The sequence below is a fragment of the Strix aluco genome, chromosome 15, assembly GCF_031877795.1.
Source record: "Strix aluco isolate bStrAlu1 chromosome 15, bStrAlu1.hap1, whole genome shotgun sequence".
Classification (NCBI taxonomy): Eukaryota; Metazoa; Chordata; class Aves; order Strigiformes; family Strigidae; genus Strix; species Strix aluco.
In genome coordinates this window covers 15101803-15124767 of record NC_133945.1, presented here as the reverse complement: position 1 = coordinate 15124767, position 22965 = coordinate 15101803, and the positions used below count along the sequence as shown (strand labels likewise).

Here is a 22965-nt window from a genome sequence, read left to right as displayed (position 1 = left end):
TTAATTAAAACCAACACGTGCACTGGCGAAAAATATGAAAGATAATTTAAGCCTCTAACATTTTTTTCTGAATACTGCACTTCTTGTGGATTCGTTTTCCTTCTCTGTTAATCTTTGTGTTTATATATTTATGCAGTTGACTGCTGTCCTGTATACATGACCCTTTTCCAGCCCTGTTGCCTGTGACAGATCAAAGTCAACTAATCTGTTTAGCATCACGACTGGCCTTTCTTTAAAAAAAGGGTCATTCAATGTCAAATTTTTTTCCAGTTTAATATAATTTTTAGAAGGGATATTCTTAAAGAAAACTCTAGCATGTCTTTTCCAAGTTAGTTTATTGAGATCCTTTGCTAGCAAATGACGATGTAATTAGAATAACTTGCCGAGAATCATTTTAATGTAATGCAGCACAAAGCTACAAAGCAGATTTCATCAAGTCTATTAATAGTGATCCATGCAAGGCTATTTAGGTTAAATATGGAAATGCATTGATTTATTTCAAACTAGGATAATGAATTCTCATGCAAAAACACAAACTTCGTATTATATTGTTAATTGTGATTGGTAATTACTAATGAAACAAATCATGCAATGAAACAAGCATGCATTTAATACTCCTATTTCTAGACAAATCAATAAAATTGAAAAAATCCTTTGCCTATGAATACAGCTTTTCTGAACTTTTTGTTCAACTCTGTCTTATGAGGTCGCTCACTTTCACAGTTGCTTCTTGTCATCCTATTCTTTGAGTACTACTCTGCAGTAACATGCATTATTTCAAATAACTCATCCTGAAAAGGAAAAAGTCCTCGATAGATAATATGATATCATTTAAATAATTTTAATTAGAAAATAAGGCAATATTTAGGTTGAATCTAGAGAAAATAATTTGGAAAATGAAAGTGCTTCACAATTACTGTGCAAAACTGGTAACCTTTTTCTAAATGCCTTTCCTGAATGTCTTGTAACTTGTGTGGTAATGATGAGAGCTGCCTCAAAAAAAAAAAACAAACTCCAAAACAAGCTAAAACAGGAGTCCATGAATAAGTAATGAATTCCTAAAAGTCCCTGAAGTTTCTCTGTACTGAGCAACTCTTTCCAGTTATGCTCTGTAGACTTAAAAACTCCACTATAAGCATAGGATGTTGCTGAAATCACATGGTGATAGCTAAAATAGAGCCTTGTCTGCTAAACTGAGACAGATACCACCTGCTTTTAGTGAGAACTGAACTGTGCCATAAACTTGGTAAAAAACTGTGGCTCCAAATTTTGTATGCAGCTGTAAGTCCACTGAACTCTTGAGTTGCATATGCCAGCAATGAATTAGGTTTTTTGCAGAGATCTTGTCAAATGAAGTACTCAACTAAGGGGCAATACATTGCCCTTTGTCATAGTCAAAGTCTGAGAGGCAGCAGTCAGAACGGGGGAAAAAAAAGACCCCCATTAAAAAAAAAAAAAAAAATATCCCATTTGCCTAGCACAGAAACAGAAGGACTATGCCAGCAAACCTGCCTATATTCCCAAAGTATTGGTACGCTGGTACAGCACACCACAGTACAGGAGAGCCCGTGAGGGCCTGTAAGACACTGCTGTAACACACCTGCAGACACACGCTGCAGTGGGAATTGCTCTGTTACACATCGTAGCAGCAAGCTAAGAACATGCTAACTTTTGTGGATGTGAACAATTCTCAACAGTTACATGAAAATGTAAAATTAAAAGCAGTATCAAATGGAAAGCATGCAGCCAAAAAAATCAAACACCGTGAGGTTTAGGAATTATTTCACAACAGTCCTAAAAAGTTCAACCTGAAGCACAGAAAGCATTTGGGTATTTTCATTCAGAAATCACATTGCTCAATTTCAGGCTGAGTGGCTCTTTCAGGATCGTGGGAAATTTCATTCAAACTATGGCAATTTGAACACAGATATAGAGAAGAAAGTGATATTTGAAAGATGACCCTGCCTGTGTCAGACCTCATTCTTTACCATGGAGCCTGACACAGTTAGGGTTGATTTGTGAGAGCATTTGGCGCTATTGTTGCTTTTTATCATATCATACAACATATTTCAACAAAATCTCTCTTAAATTTTCGAGGTGCAACAATAGCATGCAGATCTACACTCAGTGCCTTAAACACACATCAAACAGTCTAAGTTACTCACGTAAGAAAAAGATGGACCTTGCTGTATTGAATAACGTGGTATAAAACAAGTGTCAGTATCATTTCCATTACACAGACATTTTTATTGTTTTTCCTGTATTAAAATAACCAATACACAGTTTCCATGCAAATAAACCAGGAATACAAATACAAACAATTTATTGCAGACATACCAAGAGTACAAATACCATTACTATATAGAGCATTTTAACTGAAGAAAAAAAAAAACAACCCTGAAGCAAAGGGATGGGATTTGGATCCAGTTCCAGGTTAGTCTCCCAGGACCAGACAGGGACAGATATTTTTATGGTAAATCCCCAGTTCTTCTCTGGTGCAACTGAGGCATTTTGCTATTCATTGTTTTTTAATGACTGAAATTGCAGTGTCAGTAGTCCCAGTCCCTGAATTGCTATTTGTCGTCATGTTATAGAACAACTTAGACTTTTTCTCAGCTCCTATCTGGTGGATATTTGCCTTCAGGTCTGTCTCAGGGCCAGTTCGATCCTGAGACTCTTGTAATTCCCCAGAGGAGTCAGCAGCAACTGCAGTTACATGCCTGTTAGGGATGGCCTTGAAACCACAAGTTCATTTCCCCCAGCCACTGAGCAGGGACCCAGTAGGAAGAAATAACTTCTTTGCATAAACATTCAACAAAGGAAAATGATGCCTTTAGTCTTAGACTGTTTGCACTAAATTTAATCACAGATTTCTAGAAAATACTACCCAAAGGGACATCTACTCCCTCCCCGACCCCAAAGCAGAATCTGCTGTACATAAACAAAAATTATTTATGGTGGAAGAGGCCAGTCTGCACACCCTGTGCTCTGGAGTCCTCTGCCTGCCAGCATCCAGGGTAGGCAAGGGCAGCTGCAAGTGCCAGCACAGGTGTGGTCATGAGATTTTTTACTTCATTTCCCACTACCCTACTAATTACTTTTGGACCCAGTCTTGTATTTGGGACACACCGAAATGTCTTCTTGAATTAAGCCCTTTGTCATAAAAGTGAATTGCTACTTTTTTTTTTCAGAAATTTGAGTAACATTCAAAAGGCTGGAAATGATGTGGGACCTGGAGTTGTATCGTTGAAAACAGCAAAGAGTGTAGAGCCTCAGCCACGCTAATGATCTCCAGGAACTGGGCAGGTAAAAGCTCGTATTATGGTTCAGAGAAACAAAATGAACTTTAGTCACTAAGGGAAGGCTGTTACAAATTTCGAAGGAACAAAGGACTTTTAAAAAATTGTGCCTTTCAAAATTGTTCTCTCTGACAGAGTAAAAAGAAAAGACAAGTTTTATAGTGGGACTCCTTGCTGGTTAGTAGGAAAACTCACTTGCTAACAAAGCCAATCAAAACTCTGGAAGTTTAAACGCTCGTATACATTTTTGTGATGCAGTTGGACAATGCGTTAGTTAAAGGCTTTCCCAAACCTCTTAGTTGCCAAGGGCCAAGGGTAAAATAAGGACCTAAGCCCTTGCAGACTCCAAGGCCTTCATGCTAGGTTATAAATAGGTGCTATGCATATGAAGAGCTATGAATATTTCCTTCTAGCGAAGTACATTCTGATTTGATGCCTAAGGGGGTGTCAAACAAAAGTTTTTTTCCATAAACATAGAACTGTGACGTAATTGTGTACTCTTAATATGTCGACTGTTTGGCAAGCCACAGACGTTGACTTGCTGTTAGCACAGTCAGCTCAGTACAGTCCTAACAGGCTTGAAGAAGAGTTGAATACGGAAGAGTTCACTTACAGTGATGCTGATGTCCTTTTTGCCCTTATGTGACGAAGCAACAACAGCCAGGTATTGAATGACCTTTTTGGTATTTTCTGTCTTGCCAGCACCAGATTCACCTCTGAGGGGAAAGAAAATAACACAAAAGAAGGTAGGTAACTAGGGGACTCCTTCTGCCATGTGATGTATTTAATGTAGAAAAACAGGACTGGAAACTACCTGGCTCAGTTAGTATTTACCCCAGCACACCATCTCTCCAAATCCACCTAACTTCAGCATGCAAAGAACGCATTATCAGAGCTATATCTCTGTCCCAATAGTATTTTGACTGGACTTTGGGCCATTTAAGGCAATTCTAAAACATGATGCATTTTTGAACGGCAGTTCATCTCGCTTTGGCAGCATATGAACATTTACAAGATGTGGAGCTGGCAGGGAGTCTGCTTGTATTTTAAGGCCAAAAAATACAACATTAACTATGATGTAGTAAGAAAAAAACATCAGCAGCAATACAATAGTTTTCTCTTCAGAAACTCTGGCGTTAAACAGCTTGTATCAGTGCTGGAGAATAAGCGAATGATCCTGCCTCATCTGATCTCCATGATCAAATGTTCCTTGAATTTGGTGAGACCAGAGCTGGGACTGCCTGAGGTGTCCCTGCTAACTGGGTAGTAAGGGACATCTTTTGTGGGGACATGTCTGACCAGCAGAATTGCATCCCAGCTGTGCTCCATGCAGTGCCCCTTGGGAAGCAGGAAGGCAGTGGTAACTTTTCACCTCCCAGAGGACTTCCAGGGTTAAGTTTATTTACAACTCTGAAACCCTCTCTTAAAGTAAAATAGTGGTTTTCGAAATACAGGTACAAGGGCCAGATTTATACAGTCTTTTCTCAGAAGAACATTTCCAGCCTACTTTTCCCTCTCTAAGTGTCACATTACATTGTCTCACATCTTCTAGATACCTTTGGCTCTGATGATTATATAGGCGAAAATGTTTTTATACTGTCCTGTCTCAGCAATCAAAAGTGCCTTAAAGTAGGTGTGGATGTAATAAACTAGTTCTTTCAACTGTATCAAGCTAGTGCTGTGAGGAGGACAACAGTCTAAATGTAAGTTGGACCTCTTTAGATTTAAACTAAAATGGATTTAAAAATAAAAAGAACAGTACATTCAAAATCCCATGGATACCTGTCAACTCTTTTGAAGCTGAAACTATTTAGCTGGACCCATTGCAGTTCTGGGTCTTTTCCTAATTAGGAAATACAGGAGTTAATTTTCCCTACCAAGGGACCAGTGATAAATGGACATAAAAAATATGGATAAGTGCTGGGCAGAACTTTGAAGATGGAATGACAATGATGTAAACCTTAGGAAACCAGAAACAATTCCTGCTGGAGATACAACACGTTAAGAAGTGTTTCTTCTGGCTTTTAGAGTTTTAACTAGAAATAATTGAGATGAATATGTTCCTTTTCACAAGACCTGGGTTAATTTGCACAGTTTAGAGGTTGGATTCATCTCTGCCTGGGCTTCAGTGCTAAAACATTTCCAGGCTTTATTGATAAAAATTAAGTGTCCTGGGAACAATTCCAAACCAAGCACACCGATTTGAAGACATATGCATACAAAGTTTTCAAATAAATCTACCTTACAACTTTGTTTCTTTGGAAAAAAATAAAAAAAAACTTTCTTCAAACAAACCCTGGGCTTTGAACTATTCCATTTTATTAAAGGTTATTTGTAGTTCATCACTACAGGAATTGCATTTCCTTTCTCCCAGGGCAACACTTGCCCATCATTTGGCTTTCCCCTGAATCCCTGTAAGTATTACCATATATGGCATCATTTTACTTGTAATTATCCTACCATACTGTAATGCTTGAGTTACTTAACATTTTGTTCTGTGCTTTCATCCTTAACTCTTTGCTCCTGCAAATGCTGAGGGTTTTCCTATTTTCTGCAGATAGACTTTGAGGCTTTAACTTTCTTTTGAAGTGGACAATAAAAAGTACACAAAATGGAAATGCTTCAACATGAAATAGAAAACAGACAGGATCTCAGAAGCTACAAGTAGAAAAAAAATCTCTAAGGTCAGTAAGTAATGAAGAATAATGTCCATAGCTGATGAATACATCTAATTTTACAGCATTTCAGATAATTTTTAAATTTCCATGAAAATAGGTCTGATAAACAAGCACTCATTAAACAACATAGTAGCCTTCATACTCTGAAGGATGCATCACAGCTGTATGACAATGTTTAGATTTCATCCCAGTGATAAAATACCATGTTTGAAAACTATCTAATGAGGAGGAATGTCTAGATCAGGTTCAGTGCCTCTTAACATCAATAAGATTACAAGGGAAAAGACCCAGAAGGAGGAGAGCATGTGAATCTCTTAGTTTGCTTCACAGGTGGATGAAATTCTTCCTAGAACTACTGAGCTGCAACAGAATTAATCATGCTGTTTTTTTTTCTCTGCATCTGCCTTGAAGTACCATCATTTCCGGGGTGACAGAAACAACTTTCATTGTGAGGTGGTATGAGGAATCCCACCTGTTTCAAATCTACATGCTCTCCCGAGTTCAGTGGCTGAATTTTTAAAGATGGGTCTTTTTCTTGCAAGTATTTTTCAGTGGTTTCGGCATGGACCATAAACAACCAGGTTCCTACCAGGAGGCATCTGCTCCTCTCTTCTGAATGCCCATTTTCCCCAGTTTTTACCCCTAAATTATGTTCCAAAGCAGGTGTTCACCACATAAATGCTGTTAGCACTGTCCTAATCATGATCTTCTGAGAGTAGACTGTTTAACTGAAGCATCTAGAAGCATTCTGGTTGCCTGCCATACACAGAGGCAGCACATTTACTGCCAGTGCTGTTCTTTGCACACAGCTCAGAGGGGCAACACAATAAAACAGATCAAAAGCAGGTCCCATTGCACAGTTCTGATCAGCCCAACAGCAGTACTTTATCTACTCCCCATACACGTTTTCCTCCTAAGAAACTCCTTGGCTTTCCCAGAGCAAAAGGGTCTATTAGGCTTACAGGCTTGCTCTGTTAAAAACACCTCTCTCACATTGTGTGGCATAGTTTAAATTTATTCTTCCCTCATTTCTTGCCAGGCATTGTTTCAGAAACTCAGTACAGGATTTAAAGTACATAAGCTCACATAGATAGTATGCAGTTATAATAGTTTTTGTACCACATGAGCTACCAAACCCTCTATGACTCCATTACCTTCACCTTAAATGAAAAGTATCCCACTTAGAATAGGTTTCCAAATTAGGACAAGGTGAGACTATCAAGTTGGCCCCATTGTTGTGGGGTGAGCCTGTGGTGTAGCTAGGAGTCTTGTACATTTGGGTATAATGGAAAAATCAGTTAAAAAGTGCTTTGTTGAAAATTTGAAAGCTTTCTATATTAATATTATAAGACTTAGCTTAATTCCACTTTTGGAAACATCTAAAAAGTAACAGCAGAATGTATTTTCAGCATTTGTTTCAGTAAGCAATGAACCACAAAAATTGCCCGTTCACACATCTCTTAATCTGGCTATCCTGGCACTGCGGGAAGCCTCTGTGCACAGAGCAGTCAATGAGGTGCTCTAAATCACATTAGGGCTTGGCAGGCTTCATCCTGCAGTATGAGATGGGCAATGATAATGAAAATCTTTGTCCTAGACCAGCTGTACCCCACTAGAGATCCATCTCAGAAGCCAGCCCACTGATCCTACTAGTTTACTTATAAAAAAATTCCCAAAAGAGACCAAGCTGGTTCAGCACCAAGCTCCACCCCAGGTCTAAAGCTACACAAGATAACTGTATGGGAGAAGGGCCAGGCAGCAACGCTTGCCAGCCCCAGCTTTTGAGATTGAGTGAGCTTGGAAAGAAAAGAGTTTAGCTCTCTTGTGGAGGACTCTTTGACTAATGGGGCTTTGCAGTTTGGAGGGTGTTCTGGATGACTCTGCTTCTTGACACGTGTCAGGGGAGAAAGCAGGCTGAAGTCCCGTGGCCGGGTGAGGCTCTGGAGAGTTTGCCCAAAAGAGAGGGGAGAAAGGGGAAAAGGGCAGGATGGTCACTGTGTCACCCAGTATTTTGTCTGTTACTGTATCAAGTGAAAATGGGACCCTGCTACCATGTATTTTTATAGAAGCTATTCAAACTAAATGCATGTATAAAAAAAGTAAAACGTAATGAAAAAGCATCTGATTATATGTACAAACCAAGTGTTTAACAAGCATTTGTTTTCACAGGCTTCACTTATTCCAAACATTCAGAATTTTGATCAGTTTTTTTTCTCATTCATTTAAGGTATTTTTTTGTTTAACTGAAACTTGTGCACAGTCATTTTAGCCACATCTGCTTTATAGAAAATATTCTACCCACTCTTCAGGAAGTGGCTAAAATATGATAACCCCAAGATCAGACAGGTTTAAGGGGAGATCTTTAAAACACTCATGTGCTCAGCTATGCAAATAAGCACCTGTGGAATTTTTAGTAAAAAACCTTTTGAAAACTCCAGGAGAATCCACTTGTATCTTTAGAAACCAAACAACTTCAAGGCCAGAAGTCTTCTTTGAGGGTTAGTGTCACTACTTACATTGGAAGAAGCTTGAAAAGTCACAAGCCTGTTCACTGGCCATTGTTTATGATGCACTGAGGTTGCTCAGGTCTCTGAGTAACTGGACAGTTTTCCTGGGATTTTTCCTTCAGCAACATCTCATGTGCTGGTCAACACAGACCAGCACGGTCTTTGCAAGAGTGGACACAGAATATTTCATGGCCAACTCAGATGTCAAAGAAAAGAAACAGCAGTGGCAGAGGCCTAAGCACAGACAGGAATTTTGGGGAATCCCAATAGCCAGGCAGAGCAGTGAAGGCTGCCCAGAACAGTACAGGGACCAAAACACAGGGATGGAAAAGTCTTAACTGCCTTAATTTTTGGACACATAAAGTAATAAGATTTCATACCCTTAGTGCAGTATTATATATTGTATATTTATTATATATGTTGTGTTAAGTTATATATCCCACAGCCATGGTATAAAGTTTCTTATGTTCCAGAGAGGCAGCTTGTATATGTGCATGGTAGGATGTGAGGTTTTAAGGCTGACTGTAAAGTGGCAGAGAGGAACTGGCAGAGAATAACATGAGAGGATGTTCAGTGATGCTGCCCATGGGAAAGACCTAACAGCAGAAAGGATATGTGCACAGAGGAGAGTAGATCAAAGGCAGTATGTGTGTAGTTATTAATAAAATGTAGAGGAAATAATGAAATCTAGGAAAGACAGGGAATTCTGAGGAAGTATTAGAACCCATGAACATTAAAGACATATGGAGCATTTTAAACATACCACAGTTAATCACACTAAAGGGTAGGGATTGAAAAGAATGCAAACAATAATTAACCACGTGAGGGTAGGTTAAATGAGCTGAGGGTGAAGACCTGAGAATGGGTATAGTTATACTCAGAAACACAAAATCAGGCCTAGCTCTCAGATCTGTGCCCCTGCCTGTGCCCCAGCAGCATTTCAGGCAAGTCCCAGGCACTCAGCATCCCACCAGACCTTTGGTTTCCAGGTGAGCTCTACTAACAATGGAATAACTTTGCAGTAGTACAAAGCACACAGGACAGGGTACTTAAAAATAAAGTGTACCATCTCTGCTTTCATTTTGCCACCAGTATTTTGGCTATCCTGCTGAATTCCCATAAGGTTAATAGCAAAAAGTTATTTGTGGGAGATGGGTAGCAATAAGTGGAAGAATGCAAGAGTCTACACTGCAGCATCGCTGAACATTAGTGAGTTTTTGGCAGCATCCACAACTACTTGCATATGAATCCTTACAGATACATTTTTTACAATTTATGTACCAAGCCTTGGAAAGTTTGAGCCCGTAGCTATTTAAAGAAAAGATCCCAGCTGATCAGTGCCATGAAGTCTTCAGTTACTGTTACATATTTTAGGCAAAAAGATAATTTCTTAGAATTTTTAGCGATTCTATAAAATAAAGCAAATTGCTTCCGCTTGACAGATGCCCAGCTGAAAGCCAAGTGAACTTTCTTCTTTCTGTACAGCCAAATAAGGCCAGCAAGGATAATAAACCAGTAGTGGTTAAAGTTGTGTACATTGGTTTTAGCTTGACTAATTTTTTTGATTTAAAAGACATGGTGAGGACTGTTTTAAGTTATGGCTCATGGTGCCCATCCAACATACAGCAGTTATTCTAAACATCTTTTGAATCATTTACTGTGACTGTTTTCAAAACGGGAAAGGCATTTAATTCTCTCTATTTTATGTATTACTGGTGTGAAACACTTTATGTTTCCAGCTTAGATGCCCAGGTGAAAAAAAAAAAGGTATTTTGAATATATGGTATCTGTCAGAATTGGATCCTTTAATGAATTTTCATGAACAAAAAGGCGTAGATTTGTAAAATAAAGTCCCTTTCTTAAAAATCCTAGTGCTCCAAAGTTAAAAGAAGATCTGAAGATTTACTAATGGAAAAATAAACTAAAGTACAAGAATAGAAGGAGGAAATGCATATTGTAAATTAGTCTTCATTACCATGACATGTTTCATCCTGGGAAGAATGTGATGGTCAATTTTTATTTCATCATTGCAGCAATTTTAGGTTTCTTTTTGGTATTAATGCATTTTTTGGCAGATTCTTGATTTATATGAAATCTTGTTACAACAGAGGTTAGAGCTATGCTAGCACTTATGGTACCAGATACAGTATATAATTTTTACTTTTTCTTAGGTGATAAATTCTTTCCAGTCAGCATTGGCACTCACAGGTAAATGTATGGCTGGTGATCAGTAGCAGTGCTTTTTAAAACTGTATTATAAACATACATTCAGTCAATCGGTAGCCACATTTTCACAGATAGCTAAAACCAGTTCAGTTTGGGACTATGTGTATTTAGAATGCTTGACAGACTACAGCATCATTGCATGAACCTGCTATAAATAATATGCATGCCACCTTCTCCAAACAATAATTGGTATTCATACAGAATCAAATTCTACATTTGATCAGGAGAACTGGAAGATGCCTAATGCAACAATCACAAAATTATGTCAAAAGCATCCTCGATGGCATTCAAGTAAATAGAACCAACTAACTAGCAAGTGGAATGGAGAAATGGTCAAAACTGAAGGTCAGATAGGAGATCCCTGTCCAATTCAACAGTCTGAATGTTTTGCAGAATCGGTAGGAATGATAAACTAATGGGATTTTGTGGAGCAGTAAGTTATGCACTGCAAAGCTTATTGCAATACAGCTGAACCCCCACGCTGGTGCTGTCTGAGCACTGGTGGGGCAAAACCCAGGGAGGAGGCCTTCAGCAAGCTGGGACACAGGAAAACCAGAGAGTTCAAAACAGGGCTGTCTTAGCTGGTATTTCACTATTGCCTAAAACGATTATGTAGGGACTGCAGAAGGGTCTGACCTGCACGGTGCTGCTGAGCCCTCTGAGCCCGCGCAGCCCTGCCTTGTGCACCAGCGCCTGGGGTGCCCACTGCAGGCGGAGAGGTACCAAACCTGCCCCCTTCTAGCTACAGGATATGCAAACAGCACAAATCAACAGCATAAACATGAAAGGTCACACTGAATTAGGAAGCTGTGTTGAGCCACCAACAGCTGAAAATGAAAAGCAGTTCAGTAAATATCTGGGATGCTCTGTGTTCCTCAGTTTACTTTGTTCCTCAGCTTCCTCTAGGAACCTTTTAAAATCCCTTGTCCTCTCCACACACAATTTTACAACCACACTCCCCAACTGTTTATTCTAAACTCTTAAATCTCTACATTCAGAAAGTCAATTTAGAGAAATAAGTTTGTGCGTTAAAGACTTCCTACGACACTGATACCTGCTTTTTATTTTATCAACAGGTAAATCTACTGGAGTAGATTTAGGACTGGAGTTCAGTCTTACAGAAGGTGAGGAGAATATGTCCATTCCATCAAAATTTGAATGAATTTTGAATAAAGAAAGACATTGTAATATTGAGATGTACAAAAATAGATTAGTTTACTTACGTGCACAGGATAGACTGGTCTTCTCGATCTGTGAATAAAGAAAAAAAATCCATTAATTAGGGAAAATGGCTGTCCTGACAGAAGCACTTACATTTATAAGGTTTTACACTGAACAGCCTAGACCTTCCAAAATCTGGCAATCCATGATTAGTCAAAAGCACTGGGTTCATATCTTATTTAATTTGCCCTTGCATTTAAATAACCATCTCTAATGGAAATATTTTGTACAAAAAATGAACAAAAGGTTAAGAGTTCAAAAATATTTTTTGTAAATTCCATTAGAGATGAGCTGTAATGAGGACAGCAAAAAGATCAGGCTCTCTATAAGAAGATTATAACAGAAAATTTCAAACCTGAAACTCAAGTTTTTACTACGCTTATGAAGTATGGCTAGCAGCCCACTTGAGACAAAATCTGGACAGATAAGGCATCAAAAACTAGAATGTTTTAAGCTGGTCATGCAAAGCTTTGAATTTTGAAAGCAGAGAAGTTCAGATACCTGAATAATGTACTCTCTATTTCATTTCAGAGACAACTATTATCAAGAGGACAAGTAACTTCTTTGAGATGTCCTCCAAAGAACAAGATAAAACAAGATACTTTATATATTTTACAAAAGCATGTCAACAAGTACATAAGTATTCTTCATGCTTTTTACTATGAACAGGACTATCAAACACATTTTGGATCAAGATTTATAAAAAGGTGGGCCAAAATCTCCATTTCTGCTATGTGAGGCATGTCAGAGGTTTCTGAGCAGCAGAGTCCAGTACACTGTAATGCTGCAGGAAGGTTTAGGATTACATCCTAGCTCCATAACCTGCTCTTGCTGCATTCCTCCTTACTTATACTTTTGGAGTTGGAGTTTCTCTTTACCTTCAGAACTTTTACACAGAATTTTCTACCAAAAGGCTCATCTCTAGGCTGTGAAGGACAATGAACACCCACTGAGGTTTCATAATGTGCTCCACAATGCTAAACTATTTTGTAAAGCTCCATTGAAGTGAGACTTCCAGGAAAGTCTGTGGTAATGGGAGGCTTTACAATTTGCCCTCTATGTAAAGATGCATGACTAGCGTGTTGCTGTGATCAGTTCTGAAGTAGAACAACTTTTTTCACTGTGGGGATGGTCAAACATTGGGACAGGTTGCTCAGAGAGGTGTGGTATCTCCAACCCTGGAGCTATTTGGAAGTAGATTTGAACAAGGCTCTGAGCAACCTGCCCTGGTATTGAAGTTGGCCCTTCTTTAAGTGAGGCTGTCACAGACTGCCTTTCAAAGACTGTTGAAAAATATTCTGACTTAGAAAATAAATCCCCAGCCAGGTCAAACACATTTTTGAAAAGTGTGCATAGTTTACAAATCTGAGACTTGAGGCAGATAGTTAAGGTAAGTGTTTCTGTATGGTTTGGCATTATTTATCAAATGCAGAGCTACCATTAGCCCAGTGGAGCCTCTGGTCATCAGTTAAGACATGAACTCCTCCTCCTTTAATTCAATGTGTGGGGTCATTTGCAGGGCTACCTATCTGATTGCTTACCCCCAATTGCTGACCCTGTATGTAATAAATACCATGAGATAAACAAGCTTTCTGTACTGTGTAAAGATAACGGAGATAAATTTGACCTATTAATCTTGCAAGTTGTAATTGCTGCCTGGATCACAGCCAGTCTAGGAAAAGCAGTAGAGGATTCTGCTATCGCTTGGATTGATACTAAACAACCGTTTTACTCCCAGTTCCTCAATAGCTATAACATTAACTGCTTTATTGATCACTCACACAGCAAACGGTTCCACTTAACTGCTTTATTCGGTAAATTGGTGCAAAATGACTCATTACATTTCTATTGGAGATACTTGTCAGCAATCAGCACAGCAGGACTCTTCCACATAAACATTTGGGAAGAGAGGTGCTGTGAGCCATGTTTATTTTTCACTGCAGGATACGAGCTAGGATTTCTTTTAAGTTAAAAAAGTGAGAACACGGCAGAATTTTTGCTAAAAATACACTGTTGTGTAAATAGAAACCATGGGTATATATTGATATTGCATCACAAATCCATAAATACGATAAAGAAAATAAAAGTGACTCCTTGATACAGAGTTGCCAGTGGAATTTCTGAGCTCAGGGAACATTAGAAAAAGTTGGTCTCCTCCAAGCCAAGTATTTTCTCACTTGTCTTTGCTGTCCATTGCTGCCCTTCTTTTGCTCCGCAGTAAGTGAAAAGCCCCTCCTGAAGGTATCTCATAAACTGGCCTACCACAGTGGTTTGCATGAGTGCATGCATATGGGCAGCTTTGCTGAAATGCAAGACCAGAAGAAGGATTAGGAAGGTCAGAAGTTGCACCAAGTGCACTTTGGGATAGTGAACAGGCTGTGCAAGCCAAGCCTGAGTTACTGTATTTCTTTAGACTCGATCAGCCCAGTCCTGCATGCAGGTACAGGGAACAAATCCCACTGAAATGGGAATAAGAGGGAAAGGAGGGAACAGTGGGTCTTTGGCCCTGGAAGGACTGAAGCTGAAAGCAGGGACAGCTGGGTGGTTGCTGGCTCTCCAAGGATGCCTTCTGGTGAAGCAGCACTTTGTGACTCTGAGTGACAGCAACTTGCTTCAGGACTAGTGGGGGTTCTTGGAAGGAAAATCAAAATTATTTATTTGCTTTCAGCTTTCTCTTGTAGTCTGAAAGGCTTCCAGGATTGGACCTATGTGATTTGCCTGTTCTCTGTAGGTGAACAACCCCATGGCATTCTTGCAAGCTTCTCTCTTGGTCACTGGACTTATCCCCTTCTAACTGTCCTTGTGTTTGGCAGCCATATGAAGTCTCGAAGTTCTCAGCCCTGCGTTGCTGAACTGTGTGGCCTGTCCTGCAAAACCTCATGCTGACAAACTGTTCTGTCTACATTCATGGAGGGAGAATTCCAGACGTTACTCTGTTTCCTTCAGCAGTTCTAACAAATTGCAAAGGTAAGAATGAAACGTATCAGGAAATCTAATCCTATTCTGTTATGACTTGAGCTGCAAATACTGGTCTCATTTATTTCAAGGGCTCTCCTGTTCGATTACTCCTATTTCTGTTCTGGAATGTTTTATTTTATATAGGAAGGACTGTGCCCTATTTTGGGAGTCTGCAACTTTATGTGGGTAGATCTATCAGAAGAGAATGACTTGCACGAATAAAACTCCTTAAACATAATTCCTGGGGCTTAAAAAGTAACAAAATACGTCTTCTAGATTCCAGTGTCTTTTTGGTTAATGCCTTTTTAAAAAATTTGACATTACCTGGAAGACTATCATATCCACCCCCTCTATGTCTATATTAGATGTTTTGGACATTTCAAAATTTTCTCCTCAGTTTTTAATAGCACAGACATCTACATTTACATTCTAAACCCCACCAGCTTTCCTAAACATGCAGTTGGCTTTTTTTTTTTCCTGAATCTGCTTAGCTTTATCACCAAACACCTCCAGATTGCTCATAAGAATCATATGCCCCTCTGTTCTTGATAGACCGGCTAGCTCTGCTTAATCACAAACAAAATCAGATGGTTTATCACAATGAAGCAGCAAGTTGGCAGCTTTACCATAAAAGGAGAAAACCAGGCTGAAACTCACTTACTGCTTCTTTACATTTGCTAATAACGACACTGCCTAAAGGGGACATTTCTGTACAGTCTTGCTAAGGACACAGTAAACAGATGGTTTTTCACAGCAGCTTCATTTTCTAAGATCTTGGGAACTATGTTTCCCTCCCATACCTCCCAGTAACCACCAGGTTGTTTGTTTTTCCATCTTTAACTCAAGCTTGCATAAAAATGGCTTTGCAGAAAATAGATAACCTTCCTGAATCTGCAGAAAGCCATAATACCTCTTCTCCATGATGACTTATTGCCAGAGAACCTAAGCCTACCCATTCACATGAAAGCTTTGTATCTATTACTATTGCTACATAACCTGACTTTTCACATTTGTACTGTTTATCACTTATTTGCTGCATGCAGGGCAGATGGCAGCAGAATTACTCATCCTTACTGGACTCAGCTCCATCAACACTGGAAGCTGGCAGTGCTGCAGGAAGAAGTCATCCACCCACCTCCAGCTCCTCTTCCCTGGCCTGCACTGCCCTCTCCTTGCTTTGTGACCAGATTCATGCAGCCACACTGTGCCCCAGGAGGGGGTGACCCACTTTAATTCAGCGAAAAGCAAAGGATGGTTTTCACCTGGAGCAGTTTTGCGTCATGACTGCATGAAGACTGGTGCTGGCAGTGCAACAGTCAGAACGGGGGTCAAGCCCTTCGTATGGCAGCTGTGCCACTGGGGAGCTACTTCATCCAAAACACAGGAGAGAGAGGTGGGTACAGAAGCACAGGGTGATTTTTTATGATCACACCTCTAAGTGTAGTCATAGTCAGCTAGCTTGTCTGTAAAGACAGTCGGTGGGGCCCAGTTCAGTGTGGTAGCTCCTGGGGACAGATATACACACACACTGCTCTCATGGAACATTCTTATATTTGTTATATTCTCTTGGTCTTGTAGATTAAAGAAAACTAAAGTAGACAAAGTTTATTCTTGCTCTGGCTGGAAATGAGCATCAGTGACTGTGCCTGGACAACAATCATACTGCATTAGGTAACCCGTAGATTCAACAAGACATCCAGCACCCCAGTTTGAGCATGAGACAGCACGACTGTGATTTGTAAAGGGGTTTAAGGTGCTCAGACCCACTTGAAACAAGTGGAAATTTTTTCTCTGCCCAGCCAACATCTCTGTTAATTCCCGTGTCCTGTGAGATGTCAGCTTTTCTGCGTATTTGGAAGAAAGTCCAAATATCTGATTTCTGTTAACGGTGGCTAAGTGTTATTACCGGAACAACTTTGATGTGACTTAAACATCATCCCTAATGAATACATTAACCAAGTAAGTCTCTAAAGCAGAGGAGGAGTGCAGTGTGCACACCTCATGTTTTTTGCTGGATGTTTGTGCCAACAGAGGAGAGGGTGAGAATGGGAATGGCTGTGATTCCCCGATGATGAGCCTGCAATAGGACCAGCGATCTGCAGACACTGAGGCTTGATTCACTGAAAGATAAAGGTTCCCCAAGACATCTGAACAAGCTGATTGCTCTTGGCTGAGAGACCCTGGTCATGAAGTACCAGAATGTAATTCTTCAGTCTCATGAATCTAAGATATATTTTACTTTGGCAAGAAGAAACTATGCAAGTTTCCCAGATAAGAAGCAATACTGAAATTTCACAAGGAAAACATTCAGTGCCCTGATCCATGTTTATGAGTAAGGATTTTTGTTTCTATTCCATTTGCAAATATGCTTACAAAAAACCATGAAACTCTTATGTTTATATGTGTTGCATGCACACACACACAATCATGGTGACGCCCACTTTTACCACTCCAATGTGAATATAATTTGGCTAAATAACTAGAGTTATTTTGAGGTTTGGTTTAGTTTTAGGAACAAAACATGAGTACATTTTTACAAACAAAAGCACAGCTTTAAAACCAGCTGGGGCCCTCTTCAGAGATGGAGAGACTCCAAAATGGCATGTGCAAGTAAATAAGCAAGTAAAGCGTGGGTGTCCTGGGCTTGTGATGCAGGCTCTTGTGGGACTGCTCCCTGGCTGCTGTGCCAGCTGTGTGTGGTTAGGATGGGAGGCGGTGGAAGAGCATTCTCTTAAAGATTCAACTGATGATCTCTTCCCTTCTCTTTTCTTTCTGCTTGCTCTCCCCCTTGTCTCTGCTGTCAAGGAGAATTCCTTGCAAAGGGAGCACATGAATAATAAGGCATAAAGCTTCCCCAAGAGTTGGTAGGGCCAGGAAATTATTATGAGTACCAAAAAAATGAATAAAAGAAGCATACACTCTTGCTACCTCCTCCTCCCAGCACCCAGCCTGAAAGTCACAGCTGAACCCAGGCTGTTCTAGGTGCAGTTAATAACCACAGCGAAGGGCAAGCCAGCTCTAGTGCCCTCACTGCTGCTTGGGAGAGCATGCCATGAAGAGCAGGAGAGAGTTCAGAGGAAGAGTGCTGCTGGGATCAGGCTGATCTATGCTGATACTAGTTTCATGTTCAGCAGAAAACTCATGTACTGTCAGGCCAGAACAATTCTCCTGTTTCAGCATAGGCTTGTAGTATTATGTTTTTTTGTTTTTCTCTCTTTCCTGCAGATAGCTTATAGCCCTTTTCTGGTTGTTTTGCCCCACCCCATTTTTAGGGACAAGTAGCAGTATTCTGCACATCTGAATGAGAACACAGCTAATGACCTGCAGGAGCCAGAAGCTTCTTGCAGAGGTCCCCTGCAAGGCTTGCTGCTTAAATAAAGGATCTGAGGAAAGAAGATTGCTTTGACTTCAGGGCTGGCTTTGAGCCCTGGACAGTGCTAGATGCAGAGCACAGGAGATGATCTAGAAGACAGATACATCACTGTGGCTTAGTGGGATGAGCTTATGCCAAGTAAGTTTCTTATAATTGTGGTTACATAAAAAATTATATTTACTGAATCACATTATTTTAGAAGAACCTGCCCTCTCAGTCCTAAACATATTTTACATGCCTGTGTTCATGAATAACTCTACTATTACAGTAGGGAGGAAGGTCTGTTTTCTTTTATTGTTGCTTTACTGATCCTCCTCTGCCGCACTGTAGCTCTGCCTTCTGGGATGCCCTCAAATAAAGGAACTGAAATAGCTCCAGAAAAGAAATGTCACATAAGCCCTAGGAATAAAAAAGGTTGATATTGTGAAGCGGGTACCTAGTTCTTTGGGTTTAGAGTTGAATTAACTATATTTCAAACTCTTATATCTGAAAATGTAGGATTCTAAAGTCAAGAACGCAAGATATAATTAGGTAATCAATTTATGTAGATAATCTTCAGGAGTTTAATCTTCAGCAGTTCTAAGAATTTCGGTATCTGGATTGTTTTGTTAGTGTTACAGTTAGTACATACGAGCACTCAGGACTTTTTTTAGGGAACAGAACTGTTTTGATGCCTTTGATATCAGTCACAATTGGTGTGTGTTTATGTGTATACATATATATATTGCTTGCACCAAAATGACAGGACTTTGATTGTATTTTCAGTCAGTAGAAGTCTGCCTGGGGCCAGGCAATTACACTTCTGTGGGTTCGATGGCCTGGCACACACACATAAGATGATCTTTTGTGGGGAAGGTCTTTGTCTAGTCTAAATCTTGGTTTAGAAAATAGCAACTGACTATGATATGCCAAACTGACTCTTTGTAACTTTTAGTAAATTAATCAGATTTGTATTTCAAGTAGGACAAGCACAGGAGTACCGCAATCCTTGTGATTAGGAAGTGCTGTACACCTGCAGAAATACTGTGCAATTTCATTTGCATAGTCAGATAAAGTGCATAGTGGTTTTGAATAGATTAGTTTCTCTGAAACAATCACTGTTCTGTGTATGTATGTAAATATTACAAATCAATACCGGGTACTAATCTAGCTGCTAAACTGAAATTTTGAGATCCTGTTTATTGTTTTCACCAGTCTTTAAGCTCCAAACTGGGGAGCCCTGAACTTTAGGGTCAAGCCTGTGAACCTTCCTGAGCCAAAGTTACTAGCCAGAATATCTGCAGGATCAGGCTCCTAATGAGCACATTTAAATTTCAAAGCATTCTGTAGAGTCCTGGTTTCCTGGAGCACCTGAGGTCTGTGAGATGGCAGCCAGTCACACCCCTGTAGTCTGTAGTGTTGCAGCCTCATATTTCCATCACTATAGCTTTTTCATCCCTAAATTATGATTTTTCCTTAGAGCAAAAGCCCCTCAGTCTGTCAGTAGTGACTGCAGAAGGAGGAGAGCACTGTGAATTTCAAAGGTTTTGTTTTTACCATTTGGGGCCTGACTGCTTTCCCATTGCTGCTCCTTGCAGTTCTTGTTAGAAAACAGAGCACATCTCAACTCAGGGCTCCAAAGCACTGGACTGTAATGAAAGTAGCCCCAAAATATATTTTGAATTTGCTTTGCTAGGGGGGAAGAAAGAGAGAGAGGAGCAACACGGACAGATCCAGCAGTGCTAGCAGCTAACTTTGGAATACTCTCTGCTGGTAGAGAGGGAGCATTTTCCATGCCCGTATTTGCCAAAACTATTTGCTTGACTTTGAAACCTTCCCACATGCCTCAACACAGATGGGTAAAAGGATTGTTTTTCCTTTTTGAGTCACAGTGTTTGTGGACTGCCGTTCCTGCCAAAGAATTTCTCTGAAACTTCTAGAACGCCTGTGTCACCCTCCATAACAGATCTTTTCTGGCTGAGCTCCTTGCAAGAACGCATGTGGAGTTATAAGGTGTTTTCTCCCACGTTAGCGGGCAGCAGTTTCTAAGAACTGCAGCATTAAACTTGCCTACCTTGCAGCATGCTCCTGTAGGCTGTGTCCGCGATAGCATAGATGTGGGGTGGCATCTCGTGCCTCTTCTTTCCTTTGTACATGTCGATAATCTTCTCGGAATAAATGGGCAACTGTTTGTATGGATTTATCACAACGCAGAAGAGACCTGAATAAGTCTGCAAGGAAATTAGAATAAAAAATGGAATTAATATAATGTGCTCTGTCTAGTCTGGGAAACACAGGCATCAGCTGCATTAAACTAACAGGATTTTAGCAAATAACATTCTTCTGTATTCTGTGTAACAAATGAAGCAGTGATTTCTGAGTGTACGTGTATGGGTGGTTTCCAAGTGCACAAATAATTGTTTCCAATAAGCAGACTGCTAGAAAGTATGTGAATGCAGCAAGCGGTAGAAACACCATGATCTGATGTTAGAGCTTCTTGACTTACTTTCAGTACATAGTGAATCACCCTTATCTGTGGTGATGTAACAAATGTAATAATTCATAATATTTCTTTATGTGTATTTTCATTCCAGAGTATGTCCTCTGCTCAGGTAAGTGTCAAATTTTGTTAACTGAAATCCTAGGTAGGAAGCTTGGATTAATGCTAGAAGTTTTTTTTTAAAAAAGATTATATGAACACCACATAACAATAATGACTGATGAGAGTCCTTGAAAAGAATTACTCAAGTTCCAAATAGATGTCTTAACAGAATAGTCATGCCTTCACTACATGACTCTTTCTGTAGGAAATGTAAAGAAAAATGTGGTTTTTGTTTATAGTTTAATGAAGGTATTCACATAAAAATATATACATAAACAAACGAGAACATTGGCTACCAGATTGCTGTTCATCCAGGTTTTTTTAGTTGTGTTTTTAATTTTCCTTCATTTCGGAATGCTCCAGCTATTGAACTGGAGCAGAAATAATAGCATATGATAGTAGATAGTGAGCCATATTTCACAAACAGTTACTAAAAGTAAGCAATTTGCAAGGGTTTTTCACTAAAAAAAAAAAAAAAAGCCCCACCTCAAAATAAAAAATTACGAAGTTATGAGATTATAATTCCAAGGGTATTGTTATATTTAAGATGGCTATGGCTGTTAGTTTTAAAACCGTGTCAGTTAAAAAAAACCCTGAAATAATGAAATGACACTCTTTCTGACTTAGGCATAAGTGGTTTTGGATATTTTTTTTTTTTTTAATGCCATGCTGTGTGAACGAGTGCTTTGTGGCGGGCAGTTGCTGCTGTGCCTCACTCAAGGCTGTGCCCAAGGATGGCTCAAGCTGCCTGGGTTCCCCCCTAGGAAGCACTGCAGCACAGGACTGTACAATGGCATCTGGGAGGCTTGGCTCTGGGCGCAGGGATTGCCCTTTCCTGACCATAATAGGAAATGGCACAACACAGTCTCGGTACAGCCTGAGCTCTTTATACGGTATTCAGCAAACACAGCGAGAGCATCCGTCAGCCTCTAGCAGCGAGGAGCAGGGTGGGTGCTCCATGCTGAGCAGGAGAAGGTTTGGGGTGCTCTGGGTGGTGATGAAGACCTCTCCTACTGTTTCAGGTTGTGACTGCGTCACCATAGTCTCAAGTCAGATAACAAGAAAATCAGGCTCAAGATCTTCGCCACCTCTCAATATCCCCAAGCTAAAACTCTTGATGTGGAAGGTAGATAATTACTGTGATGGATTTTCATTGACACTGGACTTCAGAATGAAACTGTGCTAATCGTGTCAAAATTAACTGTAGTGCTGCTGGGACAATACACTTGAAAAATGACAGTTTTTTGTCCTAGAATGACCACCAAGGCCCTTAAGGAAAGGATAACACGGTCTTTTTTTCGGTAGCAATAGATTTACTGTATGCACTCAACTAATCACTCCCAAACAAGTAAAATAATAGGAGAGTAAATTTCAAATTCAGAAAATTTAGGCCCCCCTTCTCTGAGATTTCTAGGCATTTGTTTGACTTGCCACATGTAGAGCTGTTTGCACACCCAAGCAGACAGTAACATATCTTTGAAGAGCTAACTTTGAGGCACAGGAAGCAGGTTATTAAGGCAGGGCAAAAGCCTGAGCTGATGAAGTTCAGGAGTCCCCATTTCTAACTGGACTGGGACCAATACCATCTCTCACCTTGGGAAAGTTAACCAAGACCTCTTGGTTTCACCAATTGTAGTTCTAGGTATCTGCTTTGCAAGGATTTGGGGAAACCAGATTGATATATGTGATGTTTTGAAGATAAGCGAGCCAGTTGGCTAAGCATGTGATTGAAAGGGGGGGGAGTTGAAGTTTCTGTGCCTTAAATCATTCCCCTTGAGGCACAGTCTATCCAGAGAGGGGGACCCCCAGCTGTGTCTCTCCCTAGAGGGTCTGGAGGCAGAACATTATTTGAAGTGTCTCAAGGATAGTGTCCATAGGAGTGCTGAGCTTGTGTATCTCTTTGACAGCCAGTGCTGATGGGTATTTAAGAGTGACTAGCACAAATACACACATTTACAGTGTAAATGCCTAGATCTGGGCAGAAGAATCCCACCTCTGGTTCCAGTATGCATATATAGTTTTCTGTATTTAAGAAAGCATTTTGCACTGTTAGGCAAAGACTGAATTAGTGGCGCCTATGAATACAGGCACAAGAAACTTGATTCCACTCTCAAATCCACTG

General features: G+C 40.0%; 1 protein-coding gene across 2 annotated transcripts in view; it reads right to left on the bottom strand.

The window, feature by feature from the left end:
* Positions 1–22965, bottom strand: part of MYH11 (myosin heavy chain 11) — a 63262-nt gene that overhangs the window by 29877 nt on the left and 10420 nt on the right. The window contains exons 4-7 of one of the 2 annotated variants that reach the window (XM_074840568.1): positions 20316–20472; positions 11934–11961; positions 3913–4015; positions 2166–2186 (exon numbers count right to left, since the gene is read on the bottom strand). In XM_074840568.1, the coding sequence (XP_074696669.1) occupies positions 2166–2186; positions 3913–4015; positions 11934–11961; positions 20316–20472 (309 nt within the window). The remainder of the gene's footprint in view (positions 1–2165; positions 2187–3912; positions 4016–11933; positions 11962–20315; positions 20473–22965) is intronic. The other variant, XM_074840569.1, reaches the window with a different exon arrangement.